The sequence below is a fragment of the Sabethes cyaneus genome, chromosome 2 (assembly GCF_943734655.1).
Source record: "Sabethes cyaneus chromosome 2, idSabCyanKW18_F2, whole genome shotgun sequence".
Taxonomy (NCBI): Eukaryota; Metazoa; Arthropoda; class Insecta; order Diptera; family Culicidae; genus Sabethes; species Sabethes cyaneus.
In genome coordinates, this window is record NC_071354.1 from 134,496,887 (window position 1) to 134,509,664 (window position 12,778).

At 37.0% G+C, this 12,778-nt stretch overlaps 3 protein-coding genes across 4 annotated transcripts in view; 2 read left to right on the forward strand and 1 right to left on the reverse strand.

The window, feature by feature from the left end:
* The first annotated feature begins 1,206 nt into the window (after positions 1 to 1,206).
* The window catches only part of LOC128738303 (uncharacterized), a 33,357-nt gene continuing 21,785 nt past the window's right edge, over positions 1,207 to 12,778 (forward strand). The window contains exons 1-2 of one of the 2 annotated variants that reach the window (XM_053833339.1): positions 1,207 to 1,315; positions 1,371 to 1,510. In XM_053833339.1, coding sequence (XP_053689314.1) covers positions 1,224 to 1,315; positions 1,371 to 1,510 — 232 coding nt within the window. In that variant the 5' untranslated portion in view covers positions 1,207 to 1,223. The remainder of the gene's footprint in view (positions 1,316 to 1,370; positions 1,511 to 12,778) is intronic. The other variant, XM_053833340.1, reaches the window with a different exon arrangement.
* On the forward strand, positions 7,181 to 8,182 carry LOC128738301 (39S ribosomal protein L16, mitochondrial). The gene is made up of 3 exons (XM_053833337.1): positions 7,181 to 7,341; positions 7,403 to 7,474; positions 7,528 to 8,182. The coding sequence occupies exons 1-3, from the start codon at positions 7,302 to 7,304 to the stop codon at positions 8,142 to 8,144; spliced, it is 729 nt and encodes a 242-aa protein (XP_053689312.1). The 5' UTR covers positions 7,181 to 7,301; the 3' UTR covers positions 8,145 to 8,182.
* On the reverse strand, positions 8,182 to 9,530 carry LOC128738299 (leukocyte receptor cluster member 1 homolog). The gene is made up of 2 exons (XM_053833334.1): positions 9,268 to 9,530; positions 8,182 to 9,214 (listed from the first exon to the last, which is right to left on the reverse strand). Exons 1-2 carry the CDS (start codon positions 9,288 to 9,290, stop codon positions 8,215 to 8,217), a joined length of 1,023 nt encoding a protein of 340 aa, XP_053689309.1. The 5' UTR covers positions 9,291 to 9,530; the 3' UTR covers positions 8,182 to 8,214.

The following is a 12,778-nucleotide window of genomic DNA, read 5'->3' on the forward strand; positions in this document are numbered from 1 at the left end:
TTTTTGTTTTATTTCTTACGTATTTTTGCTTATACTGTCATATTATCGTTATTGATTATTAACGATAAGAAAACTTTATCAATAATCGTTATAGATTTTGATCGGCATTTCCCATCATAACAACTCTCACATCTGTGCTGACATTTGATTTGGCAGTGGCGCCAGTACCAGTTGTAGGAAAAGCAAATAGTATTTACACAGAGAACAGACTACCAGGTAATTGACTAAAAGTGTGTAAAAGGTTTTTATGTAATCTACGAGTAATCCTTCAATAGAGCACCCCTCGCGCAGTAAGTGGCAAACTAAACCTTGATGTCGCTGCCAACGCTGCTATGTAACTCCAGCACAAAGAAATATTGATAAAGGTACATGGATATTTTTGATGCGTTTGGCAAACTATTTCTGGAGGGCGCTACCGACAGATTTTACACACAAAAAATCGATTACTTCCTTCGAGCCTGTTAATCTGTTCTCTGTGGTGCAATTTTCAAAACTGTGATCAAAAGTGTGCTACTGATAATATCGCTAGTAGTCTTATACCGATAATACCATCAAGCTTTATCGTCACGGAAGAATATCGAAAATTAAAGGGTTTAAAGTGAAATCTTCTTCTTGTCTTGTTATTATTTTCATATTTTTGTTTTATTTCTTACGTATTTTTGCTTATACTGTCATATTATCGTTATTGATTATTAACGATAAGAAAACTTTATCAATAATCGTTATAGATTTTGATCGGCATTTCCCATCATAACAACTCTCACATCTGTGCTGACATTTGATTTGGCAGTGGCGCCAGTACCAGTTGTAGGAAAAGCAAATAGTATTTATTTAATTTTTCATTTATTTCATATATGCTGCATATTTGTTCAAGTTATGAATTATGTATTTAGAAACTATTTTTATATTATTCTTAGCGTCGATAACAACTCTATGTAAGCATTAGAATTCAAATAGGAATCAACCAAGATTTGTTTTTTCCCACGAAATTTTAGCAACTTTTCTCACCTACAAATGTGTGACTGAACAAGTGTGTTCAAAATCCAACTTTCAATGCAAAGAGCAATAATCCCTTCACGATGTCTGTTTTGTATTCGATCTTGAGCAGTTTCAATTCTCATTTTCGAGAAGCTGACATTTTTTAAGAAAAATCTGGCATTACTGGCTATGTTAGACGTATAGTATAGACAGTAACTGTTATTTTATTTGGTTTAATTATAACTATGCTGTTGTTAACTATGTCGATACCGGCTCGACGTCCCGTTGCTTTTCACAAGACATTAAGCGCATTGCGATTCGCAACTGAATTAAAAAAGTAACTATTTCACATTACAGTCATTTTATGAACTTAATTTTTGAAACATCAACAGTGTTCGACAGATCACTACAAGCGCTTCAATGAAACAGATTAATATCAAAACTCGAAAGGAAGAACGTTACCGGCTGAGCGATAAAGTTCCTATTGATTACCGGATTATATACCGAGCCCCGATGGAATATTATTTATCTGGTGAGTAGGTAAATCTTGTGCAATCATGGAAATTTAGTGTATGGATTACGCGATATTTCAATTTCGCATCTTCTGATACGGGAGTCGGGAGCTAATCGACAGAGATGCCAGATTTTTTTTGGGAAAAGAATGTCCAAATGCTCGAATTCGAAATATGAGTGACCAAGGGGTTCCCAGCAAGGCGTATAACGGCATAGTAATTAAAGATTACTTTTGTAATCATTTACGAATTAGGAGCCGTCAAATATTACATTATGAAGCAGGGGATGGGGGTTTCTTGATTATTATTTGCTACTGTGTTACCTGACTCACTGCGAATATGCGTTGTATTCGCGGGATCGTGTTGGTTCGAAAGGTTTCGAAAAATATCGCCCTTGTATCGAAAATATCGTTAATTTTAATCAATAAAAATAACGTACTTAAACGTTATATTTCGTGTGCCTGTAGTACGCAATAATTGTACCGTGGACCCCCATTCGTTTGACCATTTTTAATCTGAACACTTTTTAATTTGAACCCCGCTGGTTTGCACGACGTGCAAATTAAAAATGGTTCAAATGTCATTCTCAACATGATATCATTTGTTTATGTAGACAATGCACATAAACACGATTTGTATGTACTGACCTAGCGTGTTTAATCGGTTTAACATTTCGTTTTCCTAACGATTAAGATAGAAATCCGATCGGAAAATGCAATATTCGCACTTGCAACTGCCAACTAAAATAAACCACCAAAACAATAACAAAAAGCAGGGCGACCAGTTCACACAGGTTACAGCATATTTCGGGTTACCAGTTGTTCACATTAAAAAGTAACCCCGTTAGTTTGCATGAGGAATCGTTCAAACGAACGGGGGTCCACTGTATTGTGAAACTGAATTGTTATTTATGTAACTTTACAAATTGAATGCAATAACAAAAGCACAACTTATAAAAAATCGTTTGTTTTCGATATTAACTGCATATGCGTTATAAACGAATAAAACGTATGGTTACGTTTTATTTCAATAATACGCATATTCACAGTGAGTCAGGTAAAACAGTAGGATAGTAAAGTGTATTGACATTGGAAAAGGTAGGATGGTAGGCACAAACGTTTACTAACACCAATAAAATAGTTACGAAAAATGCGTATACATATGCGGAATAGTTACGAAAAAAGTTGCCAAATACATAAACATTTGGCCTATTATCACACCTTCCTTTTTAATACACTTTGCTACACTCTTAAATGATTCTACCTGTAAATTGGTCGGATTTAGTTAAAGCTAGGTTGAAACTACTCAAAATGCCCTTAAAGTGTACAAACTCAGATTTTGAGTAGTTTTTTAACCAAAAAATTGGTAGTAGGAACTTACAAGTGCGTTATTTGTCATAGAGAATAATTCAATTATCGGTAGCAAGAAGCCAAAATTGGTTGAAATTTTTACCCAAAGTTTGAGTTTGTACACTTTAAGGGCATTTTGAGTAGTTTCAATCTAGCTTTAACTAAATCTGACCTATTTACAGGTAGAATCATTTAAGAGTGTAGGATAGGACGTGTCATCCGGCGTCTTAAGCTGGAATCACACTGACCGTCAGCGAACATCATCGGCAACGTATCGTAACGGATCGTCAGTGATGGTCGCATGCATTTTCAATGAGGGCATTCACACGAGTGCCTTGACGTTCCGGAAGCGTGCGAATGCGCACATTGAAAATGCATGCGACCATCACTGACGGTCCGTTATGATATGTTGTCGATGACGTTCGCTGACGATCCGTGTGATTCCAGCTTTATTCTTCTTTGCATTATGGCCGCCATCCCGATTGAAAATTCTTTGTATACTCTACGCCAGTGGTGCCGAGGCATAGGCATGGCGCGGGCCGAACGAGATCGCCCCATGATGTCGCAGCCCGCAAATTCCTCTGGCCATTCCTGCGCATAACAAATTGCAAAATATGCGGCAATAAAAACTATTTTCTGGGAATTACCACAAGATTTAAACCGGAAAGCATTCGGAACTAGAAAATGCACGAGACATTATACGACTGATTTGAGTGACCGCTGTGTCATCAAAAAAGTTACTCATTAATCCACCATCTCTCAAATCAGTCCGCGGGCCGCGCAAAACATCTTGAAGGGCCGTAGTTTGGCCATCACTGCTCTACCCCATTGTTGCCCGCACATATTATTTTAATATTGTCAATTGCAAGGAAAATTGTACCATCCAAAGTGCGATATCGCTCATAAAAGTGTTATTTTAGCTTAAATCGTTTCGGAATCTTCGGTGCACTTTTCCGTTATCTTCCAAGAAATAAGTGCGCCGAAGAGACCGAAACGATTTAAGCTAACATAGCACTTTTATGAGCGATTGCGCACTTATTAATTGGACAATTTTCCTTGCAATTGACAATAACTTCGTTTGACGAACAACAGCTCCCGAATACGCCACAGTTTATGCGAGCAAAATTAATTTTTACATTTTATATTGAAAATTAAAATTCATGTACAAACAAACTAACATAGAAACAAGTATCCAGCTTTTTACGCGCTATAATGGTGGCCGCTATAAATTGCGTTCGTAATATGCGAACAATCTTTTTGACAACTCTGCATACATCAAATCTGGGCACTCTTCTCTTGCAACACTACCGTTCTCTTTCTTTCGTTTACGTCAAAGAAGGAAAGCAAAACTGTGCGAAATGTAAACAAAACTATAGCCTTCCTTCTTTTGCGTAAACGAAAGAAAGAGCAACACTGCCGTACAGGAGAAGAGTGCCCAGTTTTGATGTATGCAGAGTTGTCAAAAAGATTGTTCACATATTACGAACACAATTTATAGCGTCCGCCATTATAGCGCGTAAAAAGCTGGATAGAACTACAGAATACAAAAGAAATCAAAATTCGGAAATAATAACTCCAGCTTTTTACGAGCCATAATTCATTTGAAATAAAACGTAACCATTACGTTTTATTCGTTTATAACGCATATGCAGTTAATATCGATAACAAACGATTTTTTATAAGTTGTGCTTTTGTTATTCCATTTATTTTGTAAAAAGTTGCATAAATAACAATTCAGTTTCACAATGCAATTATTGCGTACTACTGGCACATGAAATATAACGTTTAAGCACAGAGAACAGACTACCAGGTAATTGACAAAAAGTGTGTAAAACGTTTTTATGTTATCTACGAGTAATCCTTCAATAGAGCATCCCTCGAGCAGTAAGTGGCAAACTAAATCTTGATGTCGCTGCCATCGCTGCTGTGTAACTCCAGCACAAAGAAATATTGATAAAGGTACATGGATATTTTTTTTATGCGTTTGGCAAACTATTTCTGGAGGGCGCTACCGACAGATTTTACACACAAAAAATCGATTACTTTCTTTGAGCCTGTTAATCTGTTCTCTGTGGTTTAAGTACGTTATTTTTAGTGTTCAAAATTAACGATATTTTCGATACAAGGGCGATATTTTTCGAAACCTTTCGAACCAACACGATCCCGCGAATACAACGCATATTCGCAGTGAGTCAGGTAACACAGTAGTTACCGACAAGAAGAATTTAAATAGAATTGCGGATGCCAATTTACGACAGTTATGCAGTCAAAAGACTGATAAACAGCAACCTGCAGTGTAAAATGCCACGGATGCTAACAAACGACTGATTTACTGCTTATACTAATTTCATCACTTTGTTTCACTCGACTGCCAGCAGTTTGAACTGGGCCCGCTGTCAAATTTTGCGCCCAGGACATGCGGTCGCTGACGTTCGCTGCAGCTCGATATAGAGATGTCGATGGGGTGGTTAGGACCGATTCAAAACTCAGGCGAGAATATGCCTTATTTTTAGTATAGTTAGGCTGTGAACCATTTCGCGAAATTTTTAACTTTTAGTTAAAATCTGACAGTTCGATGGTTATTTCTCCTCGAGTGGTTAAAATTAGTTCAGAATACGAACCATTTCATATTTGACAGATTGTTAGTTGTTTCACTCAATGAGAGCATATATAAGGTGAGGATAAAAAAATGTTTCTATAACAGCGAATTTATTTATTCAGTCCAGGTTGGAATTGGATGAATTTTTGGTCTTCATTTGCTCCTATTTGATAGATAAAATTTATCTCACTTCATTTCGGGTTTAATAAACAAATTTGTTATATGTTAAACATCCATACATTGATGAAAAAATTCAAGGAAAAATCAGTGAAACACATCGAAGCTCTTTTCTCACCTGTGGCATGTCTCATTGGCTCTCAGAATTTGGTTAAAACCTGAGAGAGATTCGCGGATAGGAAAAAATCGTACGTCAAATGCAGCCAGTTCGAACTGTCAAATGCAGCCAGTTGTTATTATTGGTTAGAAATGGAAAAGTATTGGTGACTCATACAAGTTTTCGCCTTGTAGTTCTTTAGGAAAACACAGATAAGAAATTAAATTGGTATTATTTTTTCGTTGGGAATTAGCTAAAAAACGTTTGATAATATTTTACGCTAAGCATACTTTCGAATTTCTCACAAAAGTACTCATAACGTGTCATTTTACATGCAATTAACTATGCGCTTCCGATTTATCGTATGTTGCATACAGTATTTTTGCAAAAGCTGATGTCCCATAGACCAACTAGCACCAAAAAATGTTACTGCAAGACACGCACTTTTCACGTCCAATGTAGAGTTCACGCACGCGCTTGAACATTCAGCCCGAAAATGAACATAAACATAATAATAAGAAGAAGAACTGTCAAAGAATAAGAAAAAGAAAACCGTCTTCGCGACTCTCTCTCAGGTTAAAACTAACCATACTCTCGAGCAGGGTTATTTTCGAAAAACCATTGTACTGTCAAATTTTAACCAAAAAGTTAAAAATCTCGCGAAATGGTTCACAGCCTTATTTACTATCCAGCTTTTTACGCGCTATAATGGTGGCCGCTATAAATTGTGTTCGTAATATGCGAACAATCTTTTTGACAATTCTGCATCAGAGATGCCAGGTGATTTTTTGAAAAGTCTTCACGAATCAAGGAAAAATGTCTTCATTTGTCTGCTTTCGGCTTTCCGCCCATTTAAATTGCATGGTGAAGACATGTCTTCACATGTCTTCAAGTGAAGACATTTCACTTTTTTGTAACAAAAATGTCTTCAAACTGAAGACATGTCTTCACTTCTGGCATCTCTGCTCTGCATACATTATAAAGCATTGCACGCAGATGTCAGCGCGTTTTTTTCCTCCCAGCTTTGACAGTGTTGTGGGGTTTGTTTTGATTACTTATTCGCAAGACTCAGAAGCAAAAAACTGCAAAAAGGACAAAAATATATGTTGTACAGAACTGTTATCATTTTCCTGCTTCGGAAAGGTCATGTATTTCCGGTTTCCGCAAACAAGTGGTACGAATTACAAGTAATAAACCCACTAGCAATAAAATTAGGTTACAAAGGGAATCAAGACAAAACACACAAAAACGTCAAACCAGAGTTGAGGTTAGGCACCGTGCAAAGGTTTATAGCGCGTAAAAAGCTGGATAGGAAGCGTAAAAAGATGTTAGCCGCTTCTTTACCATTCAGTTTCATACGTCTTTCCACACCTCTACTACTTCACAACGCTCGTTTTTTTTGTTTCCGTGCAGTTTGGATTGTTGTCGAAAATATCTGGCAATACTGGTTTACGCAATCAATAATAAATTTTGTTGGTTGGTCCAAAAGCCCATCAGTAATCTTAAATAACTTTTAAGATTTTTAAATCGGTACGGTTTTTGATCTGGTTGGATATACCGAATAAAAGGTATCTTTGCAAGTGAGGAATATGCTACTCAGAAATAGGTTGTTGAATTATTTATTGTCAAGTGAGTAAATTTTAATTAACATATACAAAACATGTTATAATTGATACTTCGCTCGTTGCAGGCTTACCTTGTCGGCAATATAACCAACAAATAGCTACTCTCAAGCATTTTGCACCTCCAGTTGATTATAAAAGTGAGTACGTCAAAATTTGTATACAAACCAAGTCAACTTTAAAAATATTACAGATGTTGTAATACCGGATAGGCCGAAGCTTCGTTTTATGGACAAGGTACCAACACTGCCATCAAATCTAAAAGCCCCTAAATTGCAGAAAAAATTGAAGTTAATGCGAGGGCCCGAATTAGTTCACAATTCGTTGTTGCATAAGCAATATGGGATTGTGGCCACCGGAGGTGGTCGGTTACGATGGGGCCATTTTGAAATGATGCGTCTAGGCATTGGTCGTAAAATGGACACTAATAGAATGTTTGCCCTTTGGCGAGTAGAAGCACCGTGGCAACCTATCACAAAAAAGGGCCAAGGTCAGCGAATGGGCGGCGGCAAAGGGGCTATAGATCATTATGTGACGCCAGTTAGAAGCGGGCGTGTGATTGTGGAAATGGCCGGAAAGTGTGAATTCGCTGAGGTTAAGCCAATTCTAGAAATAGTTTGCCATAAATTACCCTTCAAAGCAATGGTCGTGTCGCACGATATGTTGGAAGAAATGAAAGCCAATGAAGAGCGATTGCAAAAGGAAAATTTAAATCCATATACGTTCAAATACATCATACAGAATAATTTGGGAGGGTGTCACAAATGGCTCTCTCCGGTAGACCACAAATGGTTCGGAAAATACTTGTAGATGCAATAAAAGATTTAAACAATAGAACTATTTGTAGTTTGTCTGTTTATTTGTCACGTTAGTTGTTTTCTTATTCATAATTTTGTTTTGCTAACTCAGGATTAAACTGCGAGTTATATTTTTGCTTAATCAGTGAAGGCGCAGGTGCTGTAGAAGGTTTTGGTATCTGTGGCTCAGAGATTCCTTTAATTTTTGCTAAAAGTTTTTCTGCTCGAGCTTTTTCTCCTTTTTCTCGGCACAGACGTTCCTGTCGTAATTTTTCCAATTTTTTCTTTTTGATTTGCCTTGTTTCTTCGTCTGATGATGATTCGTCTGATGCTGAACTACTGCTTGATTTTTTTCGTTTCTTATGCTTGTGCTTTTTATGTTGTGATTTGTGTTTTTTCATTTGTTGATCCGATATTTTTGCACTTTCTGATGAACTATATTTACGTTTGTATTCAGAGGTTTTGGAGTTTTTGTACAAAATTGATTCATAGTGATGCACTTTGGAAGATGAAGCAACGGTTTCATCGGCAGGGTATTCAGATTTTGTTTGCGATTTGGAAACTGGATATGTGTTTTTTCCTATCTGTGGTAGGTAGCGACGTATAACGTTTAACGGATCGTTGAAACATTTCGTTTTCATCGACACTTCTATCACCTTCCCTTGCTCATCATAAGTATCATTTCTTTGTGGTGCCACGTCGTACCAATCTCGTTTGCCCAAAGCTTCATTTGTGTCCTGTCCTAGGTACGTCAAATACCCAATCTGTTTCTCGTACTTTTCTTGCTCTTGTTTTTTCTCGCGTTCGTGATCAGCATTTTTTCGCTTTACTCCGTCATCTTTGCCTGTTTCAAGGTCTTGGAAAAAGTTAACATGTTGCTGAGTGTTACCTCTTTGTCCAATTTCTTTTCTTGAGTCCACGCAATCAGCGTTAGATCGACAAGTTGATTTTTGTCGAAGTAGGTTTATCTTTGCCTCTTGATCAGCAAGTGCTATTCTTCTTAGTCGTTCTTTTTCTTCTTCGGCAGCTTTCGCCTCATCGCGCCGTACCCGTGCAATATTGTCTTTATTGCGAACATGCCAACTGAAGATTGATTTAGTTATTAAAGGCAAATTAATAGAAATGATTATGCCTACCTTTTTTTCGGAAGAATATTCATTGCAAAATCACAGACAGATTACAAAACCTCTGATTAACAAACTAACAAGCACTCCTTTTCAATAGACCAAATCAAGGTGACGTCATCTGGCAGATACTGGCGCCCTTGTTTACAAACAGACCGCAGAATCCAAAAAAGTTTCAACTGTTTAAACAGCAAGTTTGTTGTTTAAACCGAGTTTAAACAGCATTAGGACTAAATCTAAAAGCCATTATGCCTGTAAAATGTTAAAAAACACGCTACATTCGCTATAAACGGAAAGGAAAATTTTCTAAAATGTAAACAAGGGCGCCAGTATCTGTCAATTGACGGTATGATGATTTGGTCTACACGGAAAACTGAAAGTACCCAATATTAAGTTCCTTCAACCCAATTCGTATCATGCGTGCAGGAAGCCAATTTTGGGTATTTTCAATATACCTAATATTAGGTAAAGGCTTTCAAATATAATTTTGAGTTAAAGTTATTTAATGTTGAGTTTGTTCATCTGAACTGTCTATTGAGTAAAATTTACTTAATGTTCAGTTCAAAATACTTACCATTGAGTTGAAGCATATAAACCATTCATTTAGGTTAAATTTACTTACTGTTCGGTTAAAATTACCCAAAATATTGTAATGCTTTTTAACGAGCTATTGAGTAAAATCTACTTAATGTTCGGTTAAAATTACCCAACATTAAGTTTAGGCTTGAAACTACATATTGAGTTAAAATTACTCAAAAAACGTAAATTGAACCCAAATTCGTCTATTTAAGTGTCAAACACGCGGAATTGATTATTGGGTTTTTAAAAGCAGTTTTTATACCGTGGACCCCCGTTCGTTTGAACGATTACTCATGCAAACTAACGGGGTTAATTTTTAATTTGAACAACTGGTAACCCTTAATATGCAGAAACTTGTGTGAACTGGTCGCCCTGCTCTTTGTTATTGTTTTGTTGGTTTGATTTGTTTGCAGTTGCTAGCAACGAATTTTCATTCTGCGATCGGATTTCTATCATAATCGTTGGGAAAACGGAATGTGAAACAAATTACACTCTCAAGGTAAGTACAATCAAATCGTGTTTATGTGCATTGTCTGCATAAGTAAATGATGTCATGTTGAGAATGACATTTGAACCATTTTTAATTTGCACGTCGTGCAAACCAGCGGGGTTCAAATTAAAAAGTGTTCAGATTAAAAACGGTCAAACGAACGGGGGTCCACGGTACTCAAAACAAAGGATATACTCACGAAAATGTATCATTGTGCTCTAGCTCTTAATGTCTGTCAGAACACAATGATAAATCCCAAAAATCAAAGACGCGCGTTTGAACCTTAAGCTGTATTTAAACGTTTTTTGTTCATTTTCTTCTCTTAGATAAAATTGGATAAATCAGCGATTATTTCCGGAGTGATTCGCGATTGGGGCTCCACTGGCAAATTGTAAACAAATCGTTTTATTACACCATCAGCCTTAAAAAGACTGATAATATCCTTGGCAAGAATCCTTTCTTCTGTTTTAATCGTAAGAATTATTTAAAACAAGTTTTTAGTGATGGGCGATAGAAGTGTTTAATCAAAACAAAAGACAATTTGCAGTTTAGCCCCTTGCATTGTTATGAAGTGACAGGTTTATTTGCAAATCGTTTTGTAAACAGGCGATAGCAAAGAGCGAAACTGCATTGTTTTCAAAACACAGGCGCATTGTAAACAGGCGAAACTAAATTAAGAAATCATAACAAGGCGAAACAAGGCTGGGCGAATCTCATTGTCAAAATGCTTTGAGGCTCATTCCAAGGGGTTCAACTATAAAACTTAGATTTTGAGCTTGAATGCACAAATTTTATGCAGTATTGTTGTGAAATTATAAGATTGATTTATTCTACACAAATTTATGTCTTTAACCTTGATTTTTGTAACTTTTATTTAAATTAAGACTTGAAAATGTACTGGCAAATCATCAGTGATATTCCTCATTGTTTACACTTTGTTAGTTGCGCCCTTATCGCGAATCACTCCGGATTTATATTACATTGTTTTTACATTTTAAATTATTTCTACTTATACTTATACGCAAGAACTCATATTTGAGTAGATGGAATGAACCAAGACTGTTGAAGAACTGATGATAAAGATAACGAAAAAGTTCGGACTCATTCGAAAAGCAACAATCGTGAGATAGGTAAATTTATTTTATAAATGATACGAGTAACGAGTGATTTTTAGAATGATTAACTTCGTCAGTGAAGTTTGATGCTGATCAACGCTGCTGCTACGAGAAGAATCATTGGTGTTAGAATTGGTAAAGGGTGATTTGATACTTGCGCATTTTATCTCAACACCTAGATACTACCCTATGCTTATTGCAAGCCAATAAGCATTTAAGTTGGCCTAAATGCTATTTTGGCAAAATATGCGGCTACTTTACTGCTAGCCCTCTTATAGTGCTGACAATGCTTATTTGCAGCTAGTTACCGACAAGAAAAATTTAAATAGAATTGTGGATGCCAATTTACAACAATTATGCAAGCAAAAGGCTGATAAACAGCAACATGCAGTATAAAACGCAAGGGATGCTAATAAACGATTGATTTACTGCTTATACTGGCTGTAATCCCAAAAACAGATAGACTGTGGCCCCTGTAGACAAGCTCGATTGCATCGGTATAGTTCTGAATGTCTATCATGCTATCATGATTGTCCAGCTGATCCAGCAAACAGTGACCTGGTACGATTGTGCCCAACCAGTGATGCTTGAAGGCACCGGATTTCTAGAAGTGAAAGGAAAAATCGATTGATCAGCCATGTAATTAGACAAGTAATTTTTTTCTTTTAGATTTTATTGTAAAACCTAAATTAATCCACCTAGCGGTGTTAGCTGGCCTTTCTACTACAATAATTGTTTTATAATTTCTCAGTATATGAATATTTATATAATTCAGTTACTGGTTATTAAAAAGTTGTTGAAGTCTTTATTGTGCCTGGTAGTTGAATATGGATTATTTTTCCTAAAGCCTATGTGTATAACAGAACGAAACAGCAACATTGCCATTGTTGCCCTTCCTCTTTCTTGCCACAGTGATTTCAGCATTTTTTTTTAGCGAATAGGGAAATCTGCTATCAGACCCCTGAGAAGACAACTCAGGGAGTGGGGTTTGGTATCCCGACCCCCCTACTGGGGCGTGAGGATCCAGACCCACTAAAACCCTACTCGAGTCTCCAACCTCAATCCTCCCTGGCACCACCTTATCGGTATTACTTCAGGGAGGGGCTATTGTGCTTAACGCACACTCTTAGATAACTACTGGACTATGGTAGTTAGGCTGTTTATTCGCCGTTGATCGGCTTTCCAGCGGTTTTGTAGCTCAAGTACGATCTGGGTAGCAGCCGCATTGACCGCTCCCCAGACGTCCGAGCTAGAACACATCCTTTGGACTAAGTTATCCGGAGTAGTGTCCTGTCCGCTCACTGCCATCATGCTGCTTCTCACGCCCGCGAAACGAGGG

Coding starts and splice junctions, on each gene's coding strand:
- LOC128738299 (XM_053833334.1), bottom strand. CDS start 9,290: ATGAATATTCTTCCGAAAAAAAG. Junction 9,215..9,267: donor AATATTCTTCCGAAAAAAAG/GTAGGCATAATC, acceptor ATCAATCTTCAG/TTGGCATGTTCGCAATAAAG.
- LOC128738301 (XM_053833337.1), top strand. CDS start 7,302: ATGCTACTCAGAAATAGGTTGTTGAATTATTTATTGTCAA. Junction 7,342..7,402: donor GTTGAATTATTTATTGTCAA/GTGAGTAAATTT, acceptor CGCTCGTTGCAG/GCTTACCTTGTCGGCAATAT. Junction 7,475..7,527: donor ACCTCCAGTTGATTATAAAA/GTGAGTACGTCA, acceptor AAAATATTACAG/ATGTTGTAATACCGGATAGG.